Source organism: Macrotis lagotis, chromosome 4, assembly GCF_037893015.1.
Source record: "Macrotis lagotis isolate mMagLag1 chromosome 4, bilby.v1.9.chrom.fasta, whole genome shotgun sequence".
Taxonomy (NCBI): Eukaryota; Metazoa; Chordata; class Mammalia; order Peramelemorphia; family Peramelidae; genus Macrotis; species Macrotis lagotis.
Window position 1 is genome coordinate 205,848,322 of NC_133661.1, and position 25,605 is coordinate 205,873,926.

The 25,605-nt window shown below is 37.8% G+C and overlaps 1 protein-coding gene and 1 pseudogene across 2 annotated transcripts in view; both read left to right on the forward strand.

Moving 5' to 3' along the window:
* Positions 1 to 25,605, forward strand: part of TRIM69 (tripartite motif containing 69) — a 64,241-nt gene that overhangs the window by 25,997 nt on the left and 12,639 nt on the right. Inside the window, exons 3-7 of one of the 2 annotated variants that reach the window (XM_074235299.1) lie at positions 3,520 to 4,005; positions 4,674 to 4,769; positions 7,381 to 7,614; positions 10,284 to 10,306; positions 10,394 to 10,518. In XM_074235299.1, the coding sequence (XP_074091400.1) occupies positions 3,520 to 4,005; positions 4,674 to 4,769; positions 7,381 to 7,614; positions 10,284 to 10,306; positions 10,394 to 10,518 (964 nt within the window). Of the gene's footprint in view, positions 1 to 3,519; positions 4,006 to 4,673; positions 4,770 to 7,380; positions 7,615 to 10,283; positions 10,307 to 10,346; positions 10,519 to 25,605 lie in introns of both variants that reach the window. The other variant, XM_074235298.1, reaches the window with a different exon arrangement.
* Positions 14,824 to 15,312, forward strand: LOC141520492 (charged multivesicular body protein 1B2-like; annotated as a pseudogene).

Sequence of the window (25,605 nt, forward strand, 5' to 3'; positions counted from 1 at the left end):
GGGTGTACAGTGTTTTTCTGGTTCTGCTCATCTCACTCAGCATCAGTTCATGCAAATCCCTCCAGGTTTCCCTGAAATCCCGTCCCTCCTGGTTTCTAACAGAACAATAGTGTTCCATGACATACATATACCACAGTTTGCTAAGCCATTCCCCAATTGAAGGACATTTACTGGATTTCCAATTCTTTGCCACCACAAACAGGGCTGCTATAAATATTTTTGTACAAGTAATGAAAAACAAAACTCTTAACTGTCCTTAGCATTCATCAAGAATCTCAGCTCAGTCTAAAGTCTGCTACTTCTAACAGTATTTTTATAGAACCTTATTTGTGTCTCTTTTATATTGCTTCTATTAACTGCTTTTGGATCTTCTGGGTCCTTTAATTAAAAATCTTCATTGATCTTGTCCCGCTATAAGTAATCTTTTAAAGCAGTTTTCCTTTTTCATCTTCATTACAATTCTTTGGGTCTTCAGAAATTCATTCCTGAGAACAACTTAACCCCCTTTAAAAGAAAGCTCTGTTGGTACCTTCATTTTTTTTGAAACACTTAATGTCTCAGTAAGAGGCTACTTCTTTTGTATCTTCATTTGTTAAAAAAAAAGTTAAGCAGAATTGACTGAGATTGTATCTGGCAGAGGATACAATATTCATTATCTATAATACTCTGTCCTTGCTACCAAGAAAAGGTTGATGTGTTTCAGGAGTTCTGCCTTTGAATCAGTGGTAGTCTTTGCATTGAATCTAAGTTCACTCACTTTTTCATATTTTTATTCACATTATTATAATCTTGTGTACTATGTAAACATCACAGGGGTTAAAGGTACAGTGCCCTCAAGGTCTGGAAAATCTGTGTAATTTGGCTCTCCCTTTGTTCCAGAAAAGAAATTTTAAGTAATGTTAAAAGAGAAAATTTGAAAATATGAGTCCCTCATATTTTCCCCTTCTCCTCCACTCTCTATGCTTCACCTGAGTCCTGTATTTGAAGATCAAACCTTCTGTTCATCTCTGGCCATTTCAACAGGAACATTTGAAATTCCCCTGGTTCATTGAAAGTCCATCTTTTTCCCTGGAAGAGGGCATTCAGTTTTGCTGGATAGTTGATTCTCGGTTGCATTCTAAGCTCTTTTTCCTTCTGGAATATTATATTCCAAGTCCTACGAGCTTCTAATGTAGTTGCTGCTAAGTCCTGTGTGATCCTGACTGCAGGTCCACGATATATGAATTGTGTCCTTCTGGTTTCTTGTAATATTTTCTCTTTGACTTGGGAGTTCTGGAACTTGGCTATAATATTCCTGGGGGTTGGGGTTTTTTTGGATCTCTTTCTTGGGGGCATCAGTGGATTCTCTCCATTTCTATTTTGCCCTCTGCTTCTAGGATTTCAGGGCAATTTTCCTGTAGTAATTCTTTGAAAATAATGTCAAGGCTCTTTTCCTGGTTGTGAATTTCAGTTATTCCAATAATTTTTAAATTATCTTTCCTAAATCTGTTTTCCATATCTGTTGTTTTTTCAATGAGATGTTTCACATTTTCTTCTAATTTTTCATTCTTTTGGTTTTGAAGTATTGTGTCCTGATTTCTCATAAAATCAGCAACCTCCCTCAGTTCCATTCTTTGTCTGAAGGATTTGTTTTCCTCAGAGAGCTTTCTTATCTCTTTTTCCGTCTGGCCAATTCTGCTTTTTAAAGCATTCTTCTCCTCAGTAACTTTTTGAACTGTTTTTTACATTTGACCTAAGCTGTTTTTTAACATGTTATTTTCTTCAGCATTTTTTGCAACTCCTTGACTAAGCTGCTGACCTCTTTTTCATGTTTTTTCCTGCATCTCTCTCATTTCTTTTCCCAATTTTTCTTCTATTTCCCTTGCTTGATTTTCAAAGTCTTTTTTGTGCTCTGTCATTCCCTGAGCCCAATTTCTGTTTTTCTTGGAGTCTTTAGATGCAGGAGCTTGGACTTCCTCATCTTCAGATTGAGTGTTTTGATCCTTCTTGGGATCACAAGCAAAGTATTTCTCAATGGTGTTCCTCTTTTTTTCTCTGCTTACTCATTTCTCCAGCCTGTGCCTGGTTTGGGGGTACTTCTTGAGCTTTTGGGTATTAGTGGGACACCCCTACAAAGATCTCAGTGTGTGAGGCTCTGTCTTCCCTCCTGTCTGTTAATGACCACAAGCGCACCCCTCTGCCATGGGGCTGAGGTGGGGGGAGCCCTGCTGTTCTATGGGGGGCCTAGACTGCGATCAGAATCTGAATGTGGTCAGAACCCCCAGAGTCCTTTTCCAGGGACAGAGGACAGAACTCGGCAGTCTCTCTCCACTCCCCTCCCTAGGCTCAGCACTTATGCCCTGGGGGCTCCTGCTTACTGGGTATTCCTAATGTTTTATGGCTCAATAATTTTACTCTACATTTATGGGAGAGAACTATTGTGTAATGAATAAGAGAGCTCCCAGGAATATTTTTCAAGTCTCACTTCCCAATTCTCTGTGTGCTCTAAAGTGCTGACCTGCACCTGGTAATGAGAGTTTATACCTGGAGGAGAGACAATTAAATCACTGGTCTAGTCTGTATCCCTAATTTCATACAACACAGACTATTCTGTCATTCATCAATTAATATGTACCTTCTTTGCTTCTAGTTTTTTGCTACATAGAAAGTGCTGTTATTAATATTGTGGTATGTATGAGACTTTTCTATTACTCTTTGACATTCTTGGAGTACATGCTTAGTAGAGTGAAATAGCTTAGCTAAAGTATGAACAGGTTAGTATCTCTTCTGAAATAATTCCAAATTGTTTTTTAAAAATGATTTGACCAGTTTTTTACTAATAGTGCATTAATATGCTTGTCTTCCTATAACCCAGTGAATGCTATTTTTGTTTTTGATAATTTCTTCCAATTTGATGAACATGAGGTAAAAACTTAGGAGCTGTTTTGATTTGCTTTTCTCTTATTATTAGGAATTTAGAGTATATATTATTACTTTAAATCACTGCTTTTGAAAAATCATTCTCTGAATGAGTTGTTAGCCTTCTGCCTTTGTGCCTATTCTTTGTAAATCTCAGAAATCATAATCCCAGCTTTCTTGAGACAACTACCACAGTTGAACTTTAGATCTTGAGATTCTATTTTGAGATTCTATCCAGATTTTCCTCTGGATTTTTTGAAAGCCATTCTCCTAAATTCTAACTTCATTCTTTGTCATCAAAGGGCAAAAGGGTTTTGTTGGCATAGCTGGGAGAATCAGAAAGTTCCATGGAACACAAACAGCCAGAGACAGTGTATGAAGAACCAATCTGAACTTCTCCCTGGGGCTCTGGTTCCTCCTTTTTCACAGGGTCTGGGGCCTAGAATGGCTAGGCAGTGAAGCTTGTCCAGACGGAGTCTTGGCTTCTGATCCCTTATTCTTTGGAGGGACAGTTAATTGGCTGAAAATACACAGCTGTGGCTTCTAATGTAGATTTTCTGTTATGTCTTCAACATTCCTTGTAGAAAGAGGAACTGATTACAGCTCTTCCCTTCCCAACAGAAAGAAAATTCTGACCACCCTATTAGCAGTTCTTCCAAGGCTTCACTGAATGTCAACGTCAAAGAAATGGGCAAGATGATTACTTTCTCCCCTCCAGCCACTAGGGCAAATATAGAAGAAATTACGAAGGATCTGCAATGCAGACTGTGTCACAACTGGTTTCAGAAGCCTGTGATGCTGAGCTGTAGCCACAACTATTGTAAAACCTGCATTGAGAAGTCATGGAAGAATCATCAGAAAACAATCTGCCCTGAGTGCCTCACACCCTGCCAAAACAAGAACTTTGTTCCCAATGTTGTGCTAGAGAGATTGGTGCAGAGAATCAAGGACCTGCCTCTGACCCAAGGTGCACCACAGTGCCAGGAGCATGGGGAGAACCTGAAGCTCTTCAGTAAACAGGAAGGGAAGCTGGCTTGTTTCCAGTGTAAGGATGTTAGACATTCCCTGGAATTTATGCAAATAAATGAAGCTGTTCATGTTTACACGGTAGGTAAACCTTATATCATGAAGTAAACCTAGGGAAAACACTGGGAAATATGGAGTCTACAGGACCTGATGAATCTCCTTCCTCTTCTCCCCAACCTTGAGTTTAGAGGAATAACATAAACAAGTACTAAAATGCTTTTGCAAGCAAAGTGCTCAAAAAATACAAACCATGGGGCAGTTGGGTAGTGCAGTGGATAGAGCATTGGCCCTGGAGTCAGGAGGACCAGAGTTCAAATTCAGCCTCAGACACTTAATAATTACCTAGCTGTGTAACCTTGGGAAAGTCACTTAACCCCACTGCCTTGCCAAAAAAATACAAACCATCATAAAAGCTTCCCTTGCTGTCAATGAAGTAGCTCTGGTAGAGTCCCCTTCTCTATGAACAGGCATTTATTCATTATTCTGTGATTTATTACTGCCAGTTGTCCCAGAATTCAAGGCAGGGATAAGACCTATTGTGAGGTTGGGAATAGGGATGTAGTAAGAAACACATCAAAAAAATAAAAAAAAAACTCCCCTCTTTTGTATCTTTTTTCACTTATTCCCATTTTTATGAAAGGTTTATGATGTAATTTTCTTACACACTGTTTTGGGTGTTGAGTTGATAGTCTTCTGTAGCCCTCTTTTCTCTCAAACTTGTTGGAGGATAACCCCATCTTATGCCCCAGGGAAAGATGACCTGTCACCAAGCTCAGGTGGAAGCAAAGCTAAAGGAATTGCAGAGGTTAAAATACATGCAAGAGGAAGCACTCTGTGCTCATAAGGTAAGACACTGTGTGATGGGTTTGGGGGCCAGATCTGAACAAACTTTCCTAGAATCCATGGGATAGTGTTAATGTGAGTGGGAAAGTTGGGATGCTGTCTACCTTCCATCCTCTCAGATCATCCCATGCCAGAGGATTGGGAAATAGAGATGGAACGGATACAAGGGAATGGGTACAGGAGTCTCTTGGATTGAGATTAGATAGAACAAGGTCCCTGACATCTTTTTCACAACATGAAGCAGTTAGATCTTTCTCTTGATAGGCTTAATTGAATATATGGATCTATAGTTTCCATCTGGTCTCTCTTCCCTTACCTATGATTTAAGATGTCAACTAAAAGGAACCCAAAAGGAAATTCTCTAAAGATTATTTTTAATGCAAAATGCATTCCCTTTCCTCTGGGGCAATTACCAAGCTGTGGATTATCTGAGTCCTCTGTCTCTTTTATCATTCACCAATACAACTTATTTTACTTAATAGTTACTAATGAGCAGACAGATGCCATGTACCAGAATGAGAATGAAGATGAGTAAGAGATGGTATCTTCAAGGAGATTACAACCTAGGAACAGCTACTTTACTGTTTAAAAAGCACTTTTCTTCAACAATCTTAGAGACACTATAATTTTATTATTCCATTCTACATTACTTTTGTTATTGTTGCTCAGTTGTTTCAGTCATATGCCACTCTTTGTGACTCCATTTGGAATTTTCTTGGCAAAGATACTGAATTAGTTTGTCATTTCCTTCTCCAGATCATTTTACAGATGAGGAAACTGAAGCAAATAGGGTTTAGTGACTTGCCCAGTCTAGTAAGTGTCCAGATTTGAGTATAGGTTTTCCTGACTCTAATCCTAGCACTCTAACCACTGTGCAATCTAGCTGCCCATTATTTATTATATTAGACTGCTAATACAAATGCTCAGATCATTAGATTATAAAGTAGAATGTGATAAGACTTTGGGAGAGGTTCAAGGTGCTGCCCTTGGTGTCCTCTTTTTGCATCTCTGAGCTTCTCCAAGGGAGACAAAGCTGTTCTCTATGCTTTTCTCTCTAGCCCTGCTTCCATGACCCCTCAAAATCCATTGGGGTTCCCAGACAATGAAGCAGATGTTACTACTAACAGTTAGGAAGTTGCTAGTGTGTACTAACTGTTTGACCTTCAACAACACACAGTATAGAGGAATATATGACGGACTGTTTCTTCACAGAATAGTTTAGGACACAGGGCCAACCTTAGTTCTGAGCATTTTAAAGAAGGAATATGGTAATAGGTAGAAAAAAGAAACAGTAGATGACAACAATCATACCTAGAGAGCAGCTAGAGAATTTTTTAGACCATTCTTGTGATTCCACTCTCTTCTGCAATTGAAGAGAAGTGGTACCCTTTGATTCTTGACTGCAAAATCAGACTATTATAAGATTACTGCACTGGGACTCCTCAAGACCCCAAAACTAGCTCTATCCAATGCAATGGTATGACCAGAGAGGAGCCTGGAGGCAACATGTAGCAGAAAGCATTGTGACCTGTGTGACAGTGATATGTGGTGGGTTCATAATTGGAGAGCCATGAACAGTATCAGAGTCAGGATTTGCACTATATGAATCTGACAGAGATAGCAGATGGGCCAACTGCCTCACCTAGTGGTTTTTTGGGGCAGTTAAAGTCAAGATCAACAATACCAATTATCTTATACACATACATGAAATGCATCATCTAGACTATGGAAAATGAACTTATATAATAAACATTGCACAGGGGACATGAGACATTGTGTAAACTGAAGTGAGGCACAGCTCACTGCTGCCTCACCTCACATCTTTCCCTGTATTTGAGGCTAAAATAATGCAGATTTGTCTTGGTTTTATCTATGAAAATGATTGGAATCATACAGAAATTACATATATAATGCAGATCAGTGAGAAAATATTCATTTTATTTTATAATCATTAATTTTTTGCTATTTTGCACATCCCTGCTGGGTTTCCTTTCATTGAGGCTGTTTCCTAATCTATAAAATGAGGACCCGATGGTTGGCCTCTGGGTTCCTTCCAGCTCTAAATTCTATAATCCTCCAGAGGAGGCCTATGTCTTTTAATCACACTGAAAGATGGACCTGGGAAGCTGGAAGAAACCTCAAAAGTTTAGTCCAATACTCTTCACTTTGCAGACAATCTTAATGAATTTCCAAAAGCTATAAAACCATAGTAGTAGCAATAGTTAACCATCCCTTTGATTGCTGAACTCTTGCACCTTTTGGTATAGAATTATTCCCTATGGCACTGCCACCTTTTTAGGAACAGTTTTGTAGCCTCTGAATGTCCAAATAAAACTAGCACAATAGGTCATGGAATAATATTGGGGCAGGAAGGAATTTTTCTAAGTATCAACAGATATGAGTAGATACTGAAACCTAGCTAGTCAGTCCAACATATATATATATGTATATATATATATATACATATATATATATGTATATATATCTTTTTTGTTCTACATTCCCTGAGATGTCTGAGTTGGGAAGGGAGGGGAGGGGAAGGGATAGGTAGTAGGGGTCCCATCCCCAGACATTAGTCTCAGTAATTACCATGTCTGTGATGGAGGTTTCCAGGAAAAAAAGCTACATCTACAGCAAAACATCAACCTGGAATTTCTAAAACTGCATCAGTTCCTACACAACAAAGAGAAGCAATTTCTGACTGACCTTCAGGAGATGGGGAAAAAACTGGATGATGAGATGGAAAAAAATGTGAACCAGCTTCAGGAGCAATGTGTCCTAGCTAAGGAAATGTTGGTGGACATCCAAGTCCAAATGGAACAGCATAATCCCTTCGACTTCCTTGGAGTAAGACTCACTAGCTAAGTAACAGAAAGGGAGAGACTTGGGGGGGGGGGGCTGCTAAATTGAGGGAGACAAGAGGAGCCTGACACTGCACTATAGAGTTATCCCCACAGGGGCAGGGATAACCAGTGTAAACATATGTAGGAGACAGAGACAGAGATATTCCTCACCTAAACAATAGAGGAGCCGTTCTAAAGGAGAGTGTTATTTCAGTACACATTAGTTGTGTAGACCCCAAAGCCTCAGAGCATTTGTGGTCTGAGGCATGTTGAGATCTTGTACAAGTAGAGCACTAGCATCCTCATCATTAACTTTTATATAACTAGATAACTGTGCTAAGTGCTTTACAATCATGATTTCATTTAATCCTCACAATAACCTTGGCAGGTGGCTGCCCAATCTACTTATAAGGAAACAGGAAAATAGAACAGAAATGACTTGCCTAGGGCCACACAGCTAATAAGCATCTGAGGCCAGATTTGAATTTAGGTCTTCCAGATTCCAGACCCAGAGCTCTATCTATTATAACACCAAACTGGGAGAAAAAAATGTCATTCAGGAAAACTAAGCAATTAATCATTACTTTATTTATTTGCCAAGTTTTATCTCTGTGGCAAATCCTAGTCCAATCAGATCTTAACATACTCAGAGGTGAGGTCTAATTCAAGAACCCACTCTTTTCTTTTTTCCAATGGAAAATATCAAATGATCTATTAAAGACATAGGTAAAAAGTAACAGAATCATCCCCCCCCAAAAAAATCATGCCACTCCTAATTCACTAAAATAACACAATTTTCTAGAAGAAAAGCAGGCCACTTCTTTCTCCTTTGTACCCAAGCTAGTGCTCTGCTAACCCCTTCCTAACTATGAAGATAGGAAACCCAAACTCTTCAATAATAAACTCAAGTACATTGATTTATAATTTTTATTCTTATTTTTGCTTAAAGGAGTTTTATATGCTTACTAATTCCCTCACAAGTCAGGATGCACTAAATTGAATTTCATGGTTCCTCCATTGCAAAGTAGACTAATGGGGAATGACTAAAAACAAATGTCCTTTGAACTTTTTTTCAGTCAGTCAATACTAGTCATATTTCTATCTATAGAGGCGATGATCCTGTGACTAGTGGACTAGTGTCCTTGTAATGGTTCTCATTTATCAGCCAACCAACCAGTCAATAAGCTTTTATTGAGCACCTTGACATGCCCAGGCACAATCCAAAATTCTGATGATACAAACATAATGAATGAAACAATCCCTAAAGTCAAATATCTTATATTTTAACCAAAAGACAACAAATACCTATAAGTAAATACAGAATAGTTAGGAAGAGGAAAAAATACAAATAAATGCAAATAGATAAATATAAAGTAGTAGAGAAAAAAACTAACTCTTGAGGGAGATCAGGAAAGATTTCAAGTAGAAAAGGGATTGTATGAGATGTAAGTGAGGGGGCACAGGTAAATACACTTTGACTGGATTGTAAAGGAGAGGCTAGAAAGATAGATTGGTACAAGATCATGAAAGATTTTGAAACCAAAACAGTTTATATTTTCTCCTAGAGCCATTGAACTTGTTAGAGTAGAGGAGTGGCATGGTCAAGTCTATGCTTGAGAAATATCATTTTGGAGAGCAGTGTAGAGAATGAAGTGCAGAGATACTTGAGAAGCAGAAGCTGAGAGGACACAAGGGTCCAAACAGTGACTGTGTGAGCAGAAAGAAGGGTTTGAATGTGAGAGCCGTTGGGATAAAAATGTCAAGATTGGCAGCATTGGGAATGTGAGGTGAAGCATCAAGGATAAAAAAGGCTACAAATTTGGGAGTAGAAGAGTGATGATGCCTTTGACAGAAAAAATAAGGGAGTATGGGAGGAGTAAGGTTGGAAGGGGGAATGAGTTATGTTTTTTTTTAATTTTAGATTTTTGCAAGGCAATGGGGTTAAGTGGCTTGCCCAAGGCCACACAGCTAGGTAATTATTAAGTGTCTGAGGCCAGATTTGAACTCAGGTACTCCTGACTCCAGGGCCAGTGCTCTATCCACTGTGCCACCTAGCTGCTCTGAATGAGTTATGTTTTGGACAAGATGTCTCTAGGATATTATTTTTTGGAACATCTAATAGGTTGTTGGTGAAGTGATAAAGGGAGGAAATTCAGGCCAACTAGATCATTGGCAAAGTGATAAATCCATGGAAGCTGATGAGGTTACCAGGAGAGTGAGTAGACAGATAAAGGGAATCAAGATAATGCCTTGGAAAATAAAAGGTTGTTAGGGGATTGGATATCAATTATGAGATAGCAAAGAAGATTGAGAAGGAGTAACTCAAACAAGTAGGAGCAGCAGAAGTAATGTTATAAAAACCCAGAGGACAGAATATGCAACAGATAGATCAAGAAAGATGAGATTGGTTACTGGTATAGAGGGTGTCTAAGTTCAGTTGCTTGCCCCATTAATTAGCTGTTGTTGCCCCATTTGCTCTGTGCAGCTCCAGATTCTCATGAAACAGATGGTTCTGGGAAAGGAACAGTTTATGAAGGATAAGAAGTTTAAGTGGGAATGGGGTGGCTATTTTTTTTATTTCTTTAGACAGAGGCCTTCATGATCAAATTCTGGTGATGACCAGCATTAGCACCAGAGCTACAGCTGATGTCTATCTTTCTTTTCCTCTCCTAGGACATTGCAGCCTTCTTAGGCAGGTAAGTATTCCTTTTTAGTGTTCTCATTGTCCTTATCTAGGTCTTTGATGATTATCTAAGAAGAGGTGGTTTGTGTTCACTTTGCAGCTTGGAAAAAGGAATTGAAGTATTAACCCCCCCAGAATTCATTTCCAAAGAACTGAGTTTGGGCATGTTCAAAGGCCCTATCCAGTACATGGTATGGAAAGAAATGCAATTCGTCCTCGTTCCAGGTACTGGGGGAAATGGCTATTTGTTTTTTAGGGGTATTAAATGCTTATCCAACAGGCATATGCTGTATGCTCCTACAATTTGTTCAGCCCTTCTACAATGGATAGTCTCCTACTTTTTTTTTCAGTTCCTTCTAACTACAAAAAATCCACACACACACACACACACACACACACACACACACACACACACACACATCCCCCCCCCCCACAAATATATATTAAGTATGTATGTTTGGAACTTTACTTGTCTTTAGCCTTCCTAGGGTAGGTGCCTAGTGTGGTATTGCTGGATCAAATGGTATGCACAGTTTAGTGACTTTTCTGTGTTTTAGGATGGTTAGATCAATTTGCAACTCTTTCACTGATGCTTTTAGTGCCTTTGTCTTCTCATAACCCCTCCAACATACCAGTTTGTCTTTTACTAATTAGTCTGAGACTGAGGTGATTTAATGTGTATTATTGATTTGATGTACTCTTTCTTTTCAAAGCTGTCTGCTCATATCCTTGGATAACTTATCTATTGGGAAATGGCTCTTGTTCACACATATTTGTGTAGTTGCTCCCCATCTCCCAACCTTGGCTCCTCTAACTGAACAGGAACCAGAGCCTTTAGGTCAGAGACTGGGTGGGTTCTTAGCTGGGTACCTTCACTTCACTGAGGCCTTCACTTTTTATTGCCTGGCCACTGTATCTACCAGCTCAGTTTACTTTTAGTCTGAACATACTAGCAGTTCATTTTATGCAGTATAATGTTTTTTTAATCCCCTGGGGCAGCTTTCTCCAGCATCAACTGAACCAACAGTAGGAGTTTACTGCCAATTTCAGAAAGAGGATTCCCTGAACATTCTCAAGGGGGTTCTGACAACAAGGAGTCAGACAGTATCCCCCTTCTGATCCTACTGATCGTACATGTCATAGACTCAGTTCCAAAACCAGTGCATTTTTGTTTAGGTTTGTTGCTGGGACAAAATATGGTACCCTGAACAAATAAAAAGGAATTTTATGTTGCCCTAACACAACAAGGATATACAAGATGGCATTTAGCTTCTCTAGATGTGGCTCCCCCTTGTCTCTACCTGGAAACATGCTTGGTCAGTAATTAGGATACAGTGACTTAATGGTTAAGAGACAGTGACTTCATAAGACTGGGACCTTTTATGTGCCCAGATTAGGAAACTACTATGGGACACTGCCTTCCTACCACAAATTAAAATTGTCCATTTTTTTCTTCTATGATCACCTCCATTCCTTATTTGGTTAAAAGTTCTTTCCCTAGCCACAGCTGGGCACAGTACCACTAATTTTTTTTTTTTTTTTAACGATTTGATCTCACTACTCATTTATTAGGAACCTACCTATGAAAGAGACTGCTTAAATTTCTAAAAATTGTAAACTATGATTTTTTTCTGTACGAGCTCACAATAAACCCATTTTTTAATTTACTAGTATTAAATTTAATTCCATTTCATTAGAATTTACTGAGACAGCAGCAGGGTTATAGGCCTGGGCTTAGGACGGTAGAAAGCAAAATTCAAGTAAGTCTCTACAGACTTTACCCTCTATTACTTACATACAAAACTTAACATAAAACAATGCATAAGGGTTTAAGACAAATGTATACAAAATGCCACAATTCTTGTCCCAAACATATATACTTAGATCTGTTATTCAATTAGTATGTCATGATGGGTGCAATAGAAATTTTGTAGCCATATGATTTTTCCAGTTTGCATATTTTTTGCATATTTGTAAGTCTCTATAGTGTTCTGGGATTTGACATAACCAGCATAATATTATTCACGTACAGGTACATATTGAGAATCTCACTATCTATAAATAATCCTTCCATTTGGAGTAAGACATCCTTCAGGGCACCAATGAACATCCTTGCAGAGTCTCCCTGTTTTATGCCTCACATAATCTAGTAGAACTATGAGTTGGGTATAGAACTGAACAGGATAGCAGCAATAATGTGTGATGATCAACTATGATAGACTTGGTCATCTCAGCAGTACAGTAATCAAAGACAATCCAGAGAAGGAACTATAGAGTCTGAATGCAGACCAAATTTTTTTGCTTTTTTACAATTTTCTTTTGTGTTTTATGGTTTCCTGCCTCCCCATCATGACTTTTTAAATTCTGATTCTTCTTTTGCAACATGATATATATATATATATATATATATATATATATATATATATATATATATATATAAAACTATATTTATCAAATATTATATTGCTCTGTCGGGGGAGGAAGGAGGAAAGGGAGAGAGGGAGAAAAATGTGAAACTCAAAATCTTAGCAAAAATTGATTGTTGTAAATTATTTTGCATGTAGTTGGAAAAACTAACAGAACTGAACAAGAGGAAGAGAGAGGGCTATAATGCATTATGATCCAAACTACTCCCTAATACAAAAACATCTCTTCAATACAAATATTTTGGCAATATTCTATGGTTGTGAATCGTGGAAGTTCATAATTTCCAAACAATTTACGTTGTAAGTGACCTGAAGGGCAATAGAAATCTGCACAGTGGCTTCAAAGAAGCTGTGGTATATTTCCAATTATGACGTATGTATCAACTCATTTTAAGTCTTGCCAGGTTTTTCAAAGAACATTCTGCTCATTATTTCTTTTAGCAGAATAATATATTCCATCAGAGTCACATACCACAATTTGTTCAAAGCGTTTTCTAATTGATGGGCATCAAAAAAGGATCATTTGTGTAGGTACAGGGGCTAGCTCAGTAAGAAATAAGTCCCTATCTTCAGGTAACTTCAGGGGTAAAGTAGGAGACTGTGACAGAAAATATAATGAATAATAAGACATAGAAGAAGATAGCGAATGGCCTCAGTTTTTTTCTGTAAAATATGAAGCAAAATTCTCAGTTGAGAGAGTGGGGGGAAGGGGAGGCTTGGGATGTTTGAGGAGGAATGAAAGTTTAGGTGAACTGCTATGGAGAATGGAATACTGAGTTAAGGGAGGTATAGTAGCACCATAATAGTTTTGTGGTTCTTTTTTTTTTTTTATTCTTTCAGAAAACTAGGGGCTGAGCTATGTGCACATTTGGAGAGAAGGTCTGGGCTGGTCATTTTGTTATTTTTTTTGTTTGTTTTTGCAAGACAAATGGGGTTAAGTGGCTTGCCCAAGGCCACACAACTGGGTAATTATTAAGTGTCTGAGGCTGGATTTGAACTCAGGTACTACTGACTCCAGGGCCAGTGCTCTATCCACTGCGCCACCTAGCTGCCCCTTTTCTGTTATTTTCTTAAGGATACTGAATAGTGTGTTGATCCAGGATCTCAGGTTGGAGATCTGCAAGCTTTTAGTGCTCTCAAATAGTTCCTGGGAAATTAATCATTTTTATTAATTATGCTAGAATGATAAAAGGTTCAGTGACACTCTCAAGTATCAAAGATCCGTCATGGAACCCACTCAATGTTTATATACTCTAGGAAGAGTGGTTGTTAACTGAGGTTAACCAACTAGAATTGTTACCAAAAAGTGAGAGAATGAATAATAAGTGTCTGAGGAATTTCATTCTAATTACTCAGTCTCTGTTAAAGAGATTTCTCTATAACCACATCACTCTTGACTAGTATTATCTAGACAAAAGGGGGATCCACTTTTACTTTAATCTGTCTGAATAAAACATAATGACCCAGATCCATCAGTTCATTTAAACTAAAATTTCTTTTACCTTTTTCAGATCTGTTTTCCAGTTGGGTTATCTTTGCCTAAAATTTCATCTCATTATGAAACCTGTAATTTCAAAGGGCAGGCTGGGGCTGATTTCTAAATCAGGAAAGGGGAAAAACCTTAGTCCTAATTCAAGGGCAAAGTCTGATGTCTTCCCTCTCCCCCTACTTCACACACACTGCTTTTTCTTCTGAAATACCATTTTCTAAACCTTCTATTCCTTTACTGTAACAGCTGTTAAATCTTATGTGATCTGACTGTGGTGACATAGTATTTTTTTCTGGCTACTTTCAGTATTTTCTCTTTGACCAGGAAGCTCTGGAATTTGATTACAATATTCCTGATTTTTATTTTGAAATTCTTTTCAGAAGGTGATAAGCAAAGTCTTTCAATTTCTATTTTGTTGTTTTGTTCTAAGATATTTGGGAAGTTTTCCTTTATGATTTTTATGAAATGTGATGTGTAGGAAAGCCAGAAGTGGGTTCCTCAAACACATGGGAAGTGCATCTGCTCTATACCAGTGGGAGCATGGGAGCCTATAGTCTCAGCAGCTCCAGTGCTCCATAGCTACCCCCTACCACTTTTGGGAGAAATGACAGGATCATGTAGAACATGGAAAAACACCTATCTAACCTGAAGTTTGCTGCAAAAAGGGTTTAATAGGAATGCCAAAAAATTTTATAAAGAAGAAAAAAATTGAAAAGACCAAGATTGAAAAGACCATTAGGACAGGCAATACAGAAGTTGCATAAATACCTACTGAAAATGTAGTCCACCAGGAAAATGAATTAATTTCTTGAGAATGAGTGCTGGGGTAGATGCCGTAGCACTTAAGCATTCAGACAAGTGTGACAATAGGAGGCTACAATAAGGAACAGGTACCTTGAAAAGATGTATTGGCTTTCATGGACAAATTTGAGCACCAGTTTGAAACATTAGATGTTCAACAATAAATAGAAAACTGAGCAGTGTTACAACACTAATAGCTCCACAAAACCAAGTAATGGCAGTGAAGCAGGCCTTAATCTCAACATGCAGATTCTACATGGTCAGACTGGTTCTGTTGGCACAAGTGTTGCTTTAACACAATAGGAAAAAACTGTCACAGAGACTTGTCCAACTTCTGTGACTAAGTATAACACAAAAGACTTGATGCTGCTTGTTCACCACACTTACTTCTGAAACCTGTGTGTGTATCTTTGTGTATGTATGTCTGTGGGCTTTGTGTAGGTCTGTGTGTTATGTGTAAATAGGAATGTCAAGGTCTCTTGGTAGAAATAAGATGCTTTGGGCTTTTAGTTCTTTATAAATATAAGGAACTTATATTCTTATTGGATTTTGTAATTCTAAATTAATATTTTAACTCACTGTTTGAAACATCTTCATGAAAAATTGAGTTAAAATTCTAGTAACACAATACTTATTGTCTATTCAAAATTATTAGTTAATTTTTGAAACATTTTAAATCCCATATTCTTTTTTTAATCTCTGAAGAACTGAGATATTTAAAAAAGTAGGTATAGAATAAGAATCTCTCAGTTGCTCACATAGCCCAAAATGCACATTGTTTTCCATTTTAGAATGAAGAGTACTATGTGTATGTTGTTCAGCTTTTAGTCTGTATTACTATTTAAAACTTTGATTACCATAGGCATTTACACACTATATTCTGGCTGTGTGTGTGTGTGTGTGTGTGTGTGTGTGTGTGTCTAAAATCTTCATAAGGTGACTGTCTTCACCCATAATAACCTGGAAAAAAGTGACATTCATTTGCAGAAAAGATTAAGACTCATTCACATTTGCTGTTTGCAAAATCTGGTGGGTAATTCAAGTCATATTTGAACTTCTATATTTTTCTCTCCAATTAAATTATAAAATTGAGAAATTGACTTGTCAAATTTTTATTAGTCAATATTTTTATGTTAATTTACAAGGAACTCTTGCCATGCACAGGGACAACTGTTGATTCATTTGGGGAAAACTCTGACCTATTTTATTTTAAGTAATAATTTAAAAAAAGAAATCAGTAGTGCTATCCTTGAAACTAAGTGTGTTAGTTCAGTATGTCTTCAAGGAGTACCTCACTAAGAATCTTAAGTGGATTAGATTTTAAGTTTGACCATACAAGCAACATAAACAATCATTGAATTAAAAATAGTCTGGGGTATTTTGGGTAGGAGTGGGAGGCAATTGAGCCCCTGAATTTCCATTCAGCCTCTTAGAATGATTAGTTTGGTTTATTAAAATATGCAATTTTAACATGTAACTATGTAATATTAATTTAGAAGTCATATAATGATGGTGAGACAGTGAGTTATTAACACATGGTAGCAAGTATACAAATGATGGCTGAATGAGTACAGTGATTGAGGGAGGGTGGGTTGCCCAACTAATGAAAGATTTCCCTGTAAAAGAATTACATTTCTGTATTTTTGGTTTTTTTCCAAATAAGAAAGTTTTTTTGAGAAATGATTCTCCCCATTGTGAATCATAAAGGTATTCAACATTTAATTACAAGAGCTTTTTGCCAGACCTTTCTTGGTCGCGTTAACCATTCATCCAAAGTATTCTCCCCACTGCGAATGAGAATATGTTTAAATGAAAAATATACACAATGCAATGAGAAATGTATTGTTTGTTGAGTACTAGGCCCCATGTACATAAGTTTGTTGGTATGCGACTAGAGTGTTTGTATCTGTGTGGATAATCTGCATGAGTAATGCTTTTTTTTTCTCTGTATGAAAGTGGTTAGTGTATTTATTTCTATTGAAATAATCTAGGGAATCAGAGAAGAGAATTATTACAGACCAAAATGCCTGTGAAATATAAACTCTTCTTATTTTCCATTGTTGGAGTAACTTGTTCTTTTTGACTTGGATACAGAGATTATAATTTAAAAATCTGTTGTGAAAAAAATATATATGTAGACATTTAAAAAACCTTTTTTCCCTATATTTCACTTTTTAAAATTTTTATTCTTTTTACTTTGTTTTATTGTTTTTTGATGTCTCATGAAATATTTCTTTTTAAAATCTATTTCTTTAATGCTTTTGGGAATTTTTGTTGAGCTTGTGTCTAATCTGCAATTTTCTTTGAGGCTTTTTAGATGTTTTAAAGTCACTGTCCTCTAGCATTTTTTTTCTCTAATGATGCTTTTACAATTCTTAAGTTTTATGTTTTCAGTGTTGAGATCCAGGGAAAGGTCTGGTCATTTTGCCACCTGGTCTATGCTGTGGTCCTTATACTTTGTGACTACAGCCATTCCTCTCTACCCTGGATTCATAGAATGGTTGATAGAAAAGACAAATGGCATCTTATGTTTAGTTGTAGTTCAAGGATCACTTTTTGATAAAGTGTTCAGTCCCCTTAACATTCCCAGGAACTTGCCTGCTCTTGGTACTGCTGCCCTCCCCCCTACAGCCCAAAGTAGGTTGGCTATGCCAGTCTTTCAGCCAGCTCTCAATTCAGTGTCTGCAAATTTCTATATTACTAAGCTGTCCTAGACTGGGAAAATGGCTCACTGTGGCTTACTCACTTAATACTTCAAAAATATAAACTGGGGGAAATATGTGCAGACAGTGGTTTTGAAAACAATCCAGTCTATGATATTCTCAGTTCTACATACCACAATTTAAGGACATTAGCTGGATTAACCAGTAATGGTTAATTAAGGACATGAGAATGGGTTGAAAGGACTAAGGAGAGGGGCGGAGCCAAGATGGCAGCGTGAAGGCAGCATTTCCTGGGAACTCCTTCATCCCCAAACTCCAAAAGCCAAACTCTAGACAAAATTTAGAGGAGAAGAACCCACAGAAAGACTGAGTGATACATTTTTCCAGTCCAAGATAACTTAGAAGTTCCATGGAAAAGGTGTGTATCGCCAGGATCGGGTGTTGGAAAAAGCCGCAGTTGCAGAGCAGCCCAGCCCAGCCCAGAGATCACAGACAACAGCTTGAAGGGGTGGTGAGAGAACTCTGCTACACCAGAATGAGTGTGGATTGAGGGAGCACAGACTGCAGAATCTGCAGCAAGAATCTGGAGAAAGCAACCTGCACTCCCAGAGATGGTAAGGGATCAGGGAAGACTGCAGAGATTTCTCGACTCTCCCTCAGAGTAGGACTCTGATGTTTGCCTACACTCAGATCCAGGCTGCAGTTTGAACTTCCATACTAAGATAGCAGGATCCTCCTTAAAGCTCCAGGGTAGAGGGAAGTAGGGGGCCATCTTCATATCAAAGCACAGGCAAGAGCATAAGACCTTGGAGGAATAATGGTCCCATTGAGGCATCCCCCCCCAAAAAACCCCCAAAGCCTTGCTGTCTTGGGCTGAGGAAATGAGTAAACAGCAGAAAAAGAAGGATATGACCATAAAGAATTACTTTAGTCCCATGGAAGAGCAAAACACATACTCAGAATGACAACAAAATCAAAGCTTCAGTGTCCAAAACCTCCAAGAGAAATAGAAAATGGGCTCAGACAATGGATGAGCTCAAAAAAGACTTTGAAAAGCAATTAAGGGAGATGGAGAAAAAAATTGGGAGGAGAAATGAGAGAGATGCAGAAAAATCATGAAAACCAAATCAACAGCTTGGTGAAAGATATACAAAAAAATACTGCTGAAAATAATATGTTAAAAACCAGTTTAGTTCTAATGGAAAAAGCAAAACAAAAGGCAAATGAGAATTCCTTAAAAAGCAGAATTGGTCAGCTGGAAAAGGAGATAAAAAAGCTAGCTCTCTGAAGAAAATAACTCCTTCAAATGCAGAATGGAACTAAAGGAAGCTGATAACTTTGCAAGAACTCAGGAGGAAACAAAACCTCTTCCAAAAAAGCCAAAAATTAGAAGAAAATGTGAAATATCTCATTGGAAAAACAACCAACCCTGAAAACTGATCCAAAAGAAATAATTTAAAAATTATTGGGCTATCTGAAAGCCACGATCAGGAGAAGAGCCTAAACTTCATTTTACAAGGAATAACACAGCAAAATTTCCTTGAGAGCCTAGAATCAGAGGGTAAAATAGAAATCAAGAGAATTCACCAAGTTACCTCCTGAAAGAGATCCTAAAACAAAAACTTCCAGGAATATTATAGCCAAATTCCAAAATGTCCAAATCAAAGAGAAAATTCTAAAAGCAACCAGAAATAAACAATTCAACTACTGAGGCTCCATAGTCAGGATTACACAGGATCTGGCAGCATCTACATTAAGGGCTCATAAGGGATATGATATTCTGGAAGGCAAAAGATCTTGTTTTACAACTGAGAATCAACTGCCCAGCAAAACTGAGCATCCTCTTTCAGGGAAAAAGATGAACTTTCTTTTTTTTTAAATTTTTTTAAGTTTTTTTTTTGCAAGGCAAATGGGGTTGAGTAGCTTGCCCAAGGTCACACAGCTAGGTAATTATTAAGTGTCTGAGGCTGAATTTGAACTCAGGTATTCCTGACTCCAGGACAGTGCTCTACCCACTGTGCCACCTAGCTGCCCCAAAAGATGAACTTTAAGTGAAACAGGGGACTTTCAAACTTTCCTATTGAAACAACTAGAACTGAACAGAAAGTTTGATCTCCAAGTACAGGACTCTGGTGAACCATAGAGGGAGTGGAAGAGAAGGACTAACTATGAGGAACTTAATTATATTGAACTGTTTGTCTTCCTGCATGTGAAGAAGATATTGATAACTCATATGAACTTTCTCATTTAAAGGGCTGTTAGAAGGAGCTTATATAGACAGGACATAAGAAGGAGTGGTATATAATGGTATAATATAGTAAAAAGATGGAGTCAATGGGTGATATAGGAAAGTACTGGGAGGAAGAGAAAGGAGATGAAGAAGAAGCTAAGAAATTTCACATAGGAGTCAAGAAAAAGCTTTTTTCAATGGAGTGGAAAGGGGGAAGACAAGAGGGAATAAGTGAGCCTTCATCCTCATCAGAAATGATTCAGAGAGGAAATAACATACACAATAGGGTGAGGAAATCTATCTTACCCTAGGAAAAAAATGAGAAGAAAGGGACAGGATAAGGGGGAATGGGGGGGAGGGAAGGGGGGTATAGGTAATAGAAGAGAAGGAAGATTGAGGGAGGGTACTCATATTCAACACACTTTTGGACAGGGCCAGGATGAAAGAACAGAATAAATGAGAGTGGGGAGGTACAGCTAGTAATAACAACTGAAGGAAAAATATTGAAGCAACTTCTCTGGTGGACTTAGGATAAAGAAAGCAACTCACCCCAGAGACAGAGCCATTGGAATCTGAACACAGACTGAAGTAATTTTTTTCTCTCTATTCTTGAGGTTTCTCATCTTCTTGGGGGGAGAGGGGGGGGTTTATGTTTGTTTATTGTTATGTTTACTCTTATAACATTCAATTTACATCAATGTATGGCATGGAAGCAATGTAAAGACTATCAGACAGCCTTCGGTGAGGGAGGAATTGTAAAATTCAAAAACCTTTCAAAAAATGATAGGTAGATACTATTATTGCATATAATTGGAAAACAAAATGTTTAAGTTTTTACCGGTGGGGGGGGAAGAACTAAGGATATTTAGCCTGGAAAAGAGATTAGATGGGAAGTTGATGGTTGGGGGGGGGGAGATTGCAGCCAAACAAGTATTTGAAAGTCTATCAAATTGAGGACAGATTATATGTATTCTGCTTGGCCCCAGAAGGCAGAATTAGGAGCAATGAATGGACATTATAAAGGAGACCAATTCAGGTTTTCTGTCAGGAAAAACTTCCTAATAATCAGTGGTATCCAAAATGGAAAAAAGTTGCCAACTAGAGGCAGTAGGTTGGAGGTATTTATGTAGAGGTGGGTGTGTTAATAGTGAGTCTTTTCATGTATGGATTGGACACAAGTCTTTTCCAATTTTCCATATATAAAGAACAAAGATAATTTTTTTTTTATGTTTTTGCAAGGCAAATGGGGTTAAGTGGCTTGCCCAAGGCCACACAGCTAGGTAATTATTAAGTGTCTGAGACCGGATTTGAACCCAAGTACTCCTGACTCCAGGACCAGTACTTTATCCACTGCACCACCTAGCCACCCCTGACAAAGAGAATTTTATTTGAAACTGTGGATCTCTTATTTATAGCTTTAAAAACCTCATGTAACAAATGTTAATTCCAAAGCTGCCCTTGCTTATCTGTCTCCTGTAATACTTTGTTTTCTTTTGTGCATTTAAAGAAATTCATTAGATGTTATATACTTAATTTCCCATTCATATTACTATAACCAATACTCCTTTCTAACCCCAAAATCATTTTTCTTCATAACAAATAAGCATAGTCAGGCAAGACAAATCCACACATTAGCCATATTCATGGCCCACATGCATGCTTCACCATGGGTCTCCTGCAGTAATTGTTGATCATAGCAGTGATTAGAGTTTTTAAGCCTTTCCCCAGTTGTTTTCTTTAAAATGTTAATAGTCATTGCATAATTTCCCTGGCTCTGCTCATTTCAATCTGCATCAGTTTACAAAAATCCCCACGTTTCTCTGATCCTTTATTATTTCTTATACTGCAAAAATTGTCCATTATTTTGATATATTCATTTATCATAATTTGTTAGGCTGTTTCCAAGTGATGGGTACCCTTCTAGATTTTAACTCTTTGGCATAAAAAAGTACTAGTAATGAGCTACTTGGATTCTCAGTTTCCAATTCTTTGCCACTACTAAAAGAGCAACGTAACTATTTTTATACATATGTCTCTTTCCTTTTTTTTTTTTAAAATCTCTTTAGGATGCTGTTTTAGTAATGGTATAATTGAGTCCAAAAAGTATGCACAATTTTATAGCCCTTACAGCACAGTTCCAAATTGATCTCCAGAATGGTTAGATCATTCCAAAACTCTACTAGTAGTGCATTAGTATCCCAATTTTTCCACAGCATTTAGCATTTTTCATTTTTTATCATATTAGCTAACTGATAGGTATGAGGTGATAATGTCAGAGGTGTTTTAATTAGAATTTCTCTAATCAATAGTGTTTCCTAGTTTAGGGATGATTTCCTGTATTTCAGTTTCATTTAACCACTTAACAGTGGTTTACAACGGAATATCTACTGTGAAAGATCACAAATAGCCCCCCCCCACTTGGGTCTTTTATCTTCTTGAGTTCAAATCTGGCCTCAGACATTTAATTGTGGGACACAAGTCATTGAACCCTAATTATCACAGTTTCCTCATCTATAAAATCTAGGAAATGGCAAACCATTCTAGTATATTTCCATCCAAGAAAATTTCAAATAGGATCATAAACAGTTGGAATGACTGAAAGAGTTCTGAACAATAACAAAGTTGTCTTGCTTTTGCCTCATCTCAGTCTCTGGGCTAGATTCATAATTTAGCTTGGTTTCTGGAAAGCACATTCCAGTTCTAGGATCACCACACCCCCTCAGGTTTAAGTACCAGCCCCTGGGCTTTCCTGCTGGTTGGTCAAAAATCAACATGGCTTGACCTCTCAGGTCTGGTGGCTCCAATTGGGATAATCACCAGGCACCTAAAATTGAGAAACTGAAAAACGAAATTTGACAAAACAAAAAACTCCCAGGGTCCATTTCATGAAACTGGGATAAATGAGGGAAAGGATGAGGAAAATCTTTCACTTCTCCCTCATTTGGTCCACAGTCTGCTCTATGGATGAAATGAATCTTCCATCTCTGAAAAAGCAGGCAAGAGTTCAAGAAAAGAGAGCCCAGTCTCAGTCTGGTCAGAGTTACCAATCAAAGAAAGCTACCATCACCATGGGATGGGGGATGCAGGGTGTCTATTGTAGATGACCTGGGCAAGCTAGGCAAGCCCCTCCTCACATTGGTTTCAGTCAATGGACATATAATAAAGTTCTAGTTCTATTGCCCTCAATTTATATCACTTCACATGGGTCTTTTCCTTATCAAGCAATCAACAAGCATTTATTAAGACCAACAATTGCAAAGTAGTTCAGTGGAGTGAACAGAGAGCTACTGTCAAAGTCTGGAAGACTTAGGCTCAACTCTTGCCTTTGACACAATGTGTGTCTAGTGCATCCCTTAACATTCCAGTGCCCCAGGCAACCCTTAAGAATACAGTGGTATTGATAAAAGAAGTTCTTCATTTAAGGGATTCTTAGGGGCAGCTAAGTGGTGCAGTGGGGAGAGCTCAGTCCAGAATCAGGAGGACCTGAGTTCAAATTTGACCACAGACTCTTAATTATCTAGCTGTGAGAACTTGGGTGAATCACTTAACCCCATTGTGTTGCACAAAAAAAACCCCACAGATTTTTTTTTTAAATTTAACCTTATTTATTATGATTCTAAATTATTTTTATTTTATATTACAATAATTGTGTTGTGAGAGTAAGCATAAATACCCCCCCCAAGAAGTTCCAAGAATAGTGAGAGAGGAAAAAAAATATACTTCAGTGTTCAGATTCCAATGGCTCTGTCTCTGGGGTGAATTGCCTTCTTAATCATAAGTCCACCAGAGAAGTTGCTTCAATATTTTTCCCACAGTTGCTATTACAAACTGTATTTCCCTCCACTCTATTCCTCCTTACTCTCATTCTATTCTCTCTCTCCTTTCATCCTGTCCCTGTCCAAAAGTGTGTTGTATCTGAGTACCCTCTCTCACAATCTTCCCCCTCTTCTATCAATTCCCCCCATTTCCCCGTATCCCATCTCTTTCTTCTCATTTTTCTCTAGGGTAAGATAGATTTCTATACCCTATTAAGTGTGCATGTTATTTTCTTTCTGAGCCATTTCTTTTCTTTTTTTTTTTTGCAAGTCAGTGGGGTTAAGTGGCTTGCCCAAGGCCACATGGCTAAGTAATTATTAAATGTCTGAGGCCAGATTTGAACTCAGGCACTCCTGACTCCAAGGACAGTGCTCTATCCACTGTGCCACCTAGTCGCCCCTCTGAGCCATTTCTGATGAGAATGAAGACTCACTCATTCCCCTTTGCCTTCCCCCATTCCTCTCCATTGAAGAAAGCTTTTTCTTGACTCTTATGTGAAATACATTAGCCCCTTCTTCCTCTCCTTTCTCTTCCTCTCAGTCTTTATCACCCATTGACTCCATTTGTACCATTATATTCCACTCCTTCCTATGCCCTGTCTATATATCTCCTTCTAACAGTTCTTACACATGAGAAAGTTCATATGAGTTATCAGTATCTTCTTCCCATGCAGGAATACAAACAGTTCAACATTATTAGATTCCTCATAGTTAGTCCTTTACATCCATCCCCTCTATGGTTCACTGGAGTCCTGTACTTGAAGATCAAACTTTCTGTTAAGCTCTGATTGAAAGTCCCCTGTTTCATTGAAAGGCCATCTTTTCCCCTGAAAAGGGATGCTCAATTTTGCTGGATAGTTGATTCTCGGTTGTAAACCAAGATCTTTTGCCTTCCAGAATATCATATTCCAAGCCTTACAGTAGATGCTGCCAGATCCTGTGTAATTCTGACTATAGAACCATGGTAGTTGAATTGTTTGTTCCTGGCAACTTTTAGAATTTTCTCTTTGATTTGGGAGTTTTGGAATTTGGCTGTAATATTCCTGGAAGTTTTTCTTTTGGGACTTCTTTCAGGAGGTGACTGGTGAATTCCCTTATTTTCTATTTTTATCCTCTGTTTCTAGGATCTCAGGGAAATTTTGCTGTATTATTTCTTGGAAAATGAAGTCTAGGCGCTTTTCTTGGTTGTGACTTTCAGGTAGCCCAATAATTTTTAAATTATTTCTCCTAATCTATTTTCGATGTTAGTTGTTTTTCCAATGAGATATTTCAAATTTTCTTCTAATTTTTGACCTTTTTTTTTTTGGAAGAGTTTTATTTCCTCCTTATTTCTTGCAAAGTCATCAGCTTCCTTTAGTTCCATTTTGCATTTGAAGGAGTTATTTTCTTTCTTTCTTTCTTCCTTCCTTTCTTTCTTTCTTTCTTTCTTTCTTTCTTTCTTTCTTTAGATTTTTGCAAGGCAAATGGGGTTAAGTGACATGCCCAAGGCCACACAGCTAGGTAATTATTAAATGTCTGAGGTAGATTTGAACTCAGGTACTCCTGACTCCAGGGCCAGTGCTCTTTCCACTGTGCCACCTAGCTGTCCCTTTTTTTAAAAGAAAGATTTAATTTATTTTGAGTTTTACAATTTTGCCCCCCATTCTTGTTTCCCTTCCTACACCCCCCACAGAAGGCATTCTGTTAGTGTTTACATTGTTTCCATGTTATTCATTGATCTCAGTTGAATGTGATGAAAGAGAAATCATATCCTTAAGGAAGAAATATAAAGTATGAGATAGTAAAATTACATTATAATATAATGCTTTTTTCCCCCCCTAATTTGACAGTAATAGTCTTTGGTCTTTATTCAAAGTCCATAATTCTTTCTCTGGATACAGATGGTATT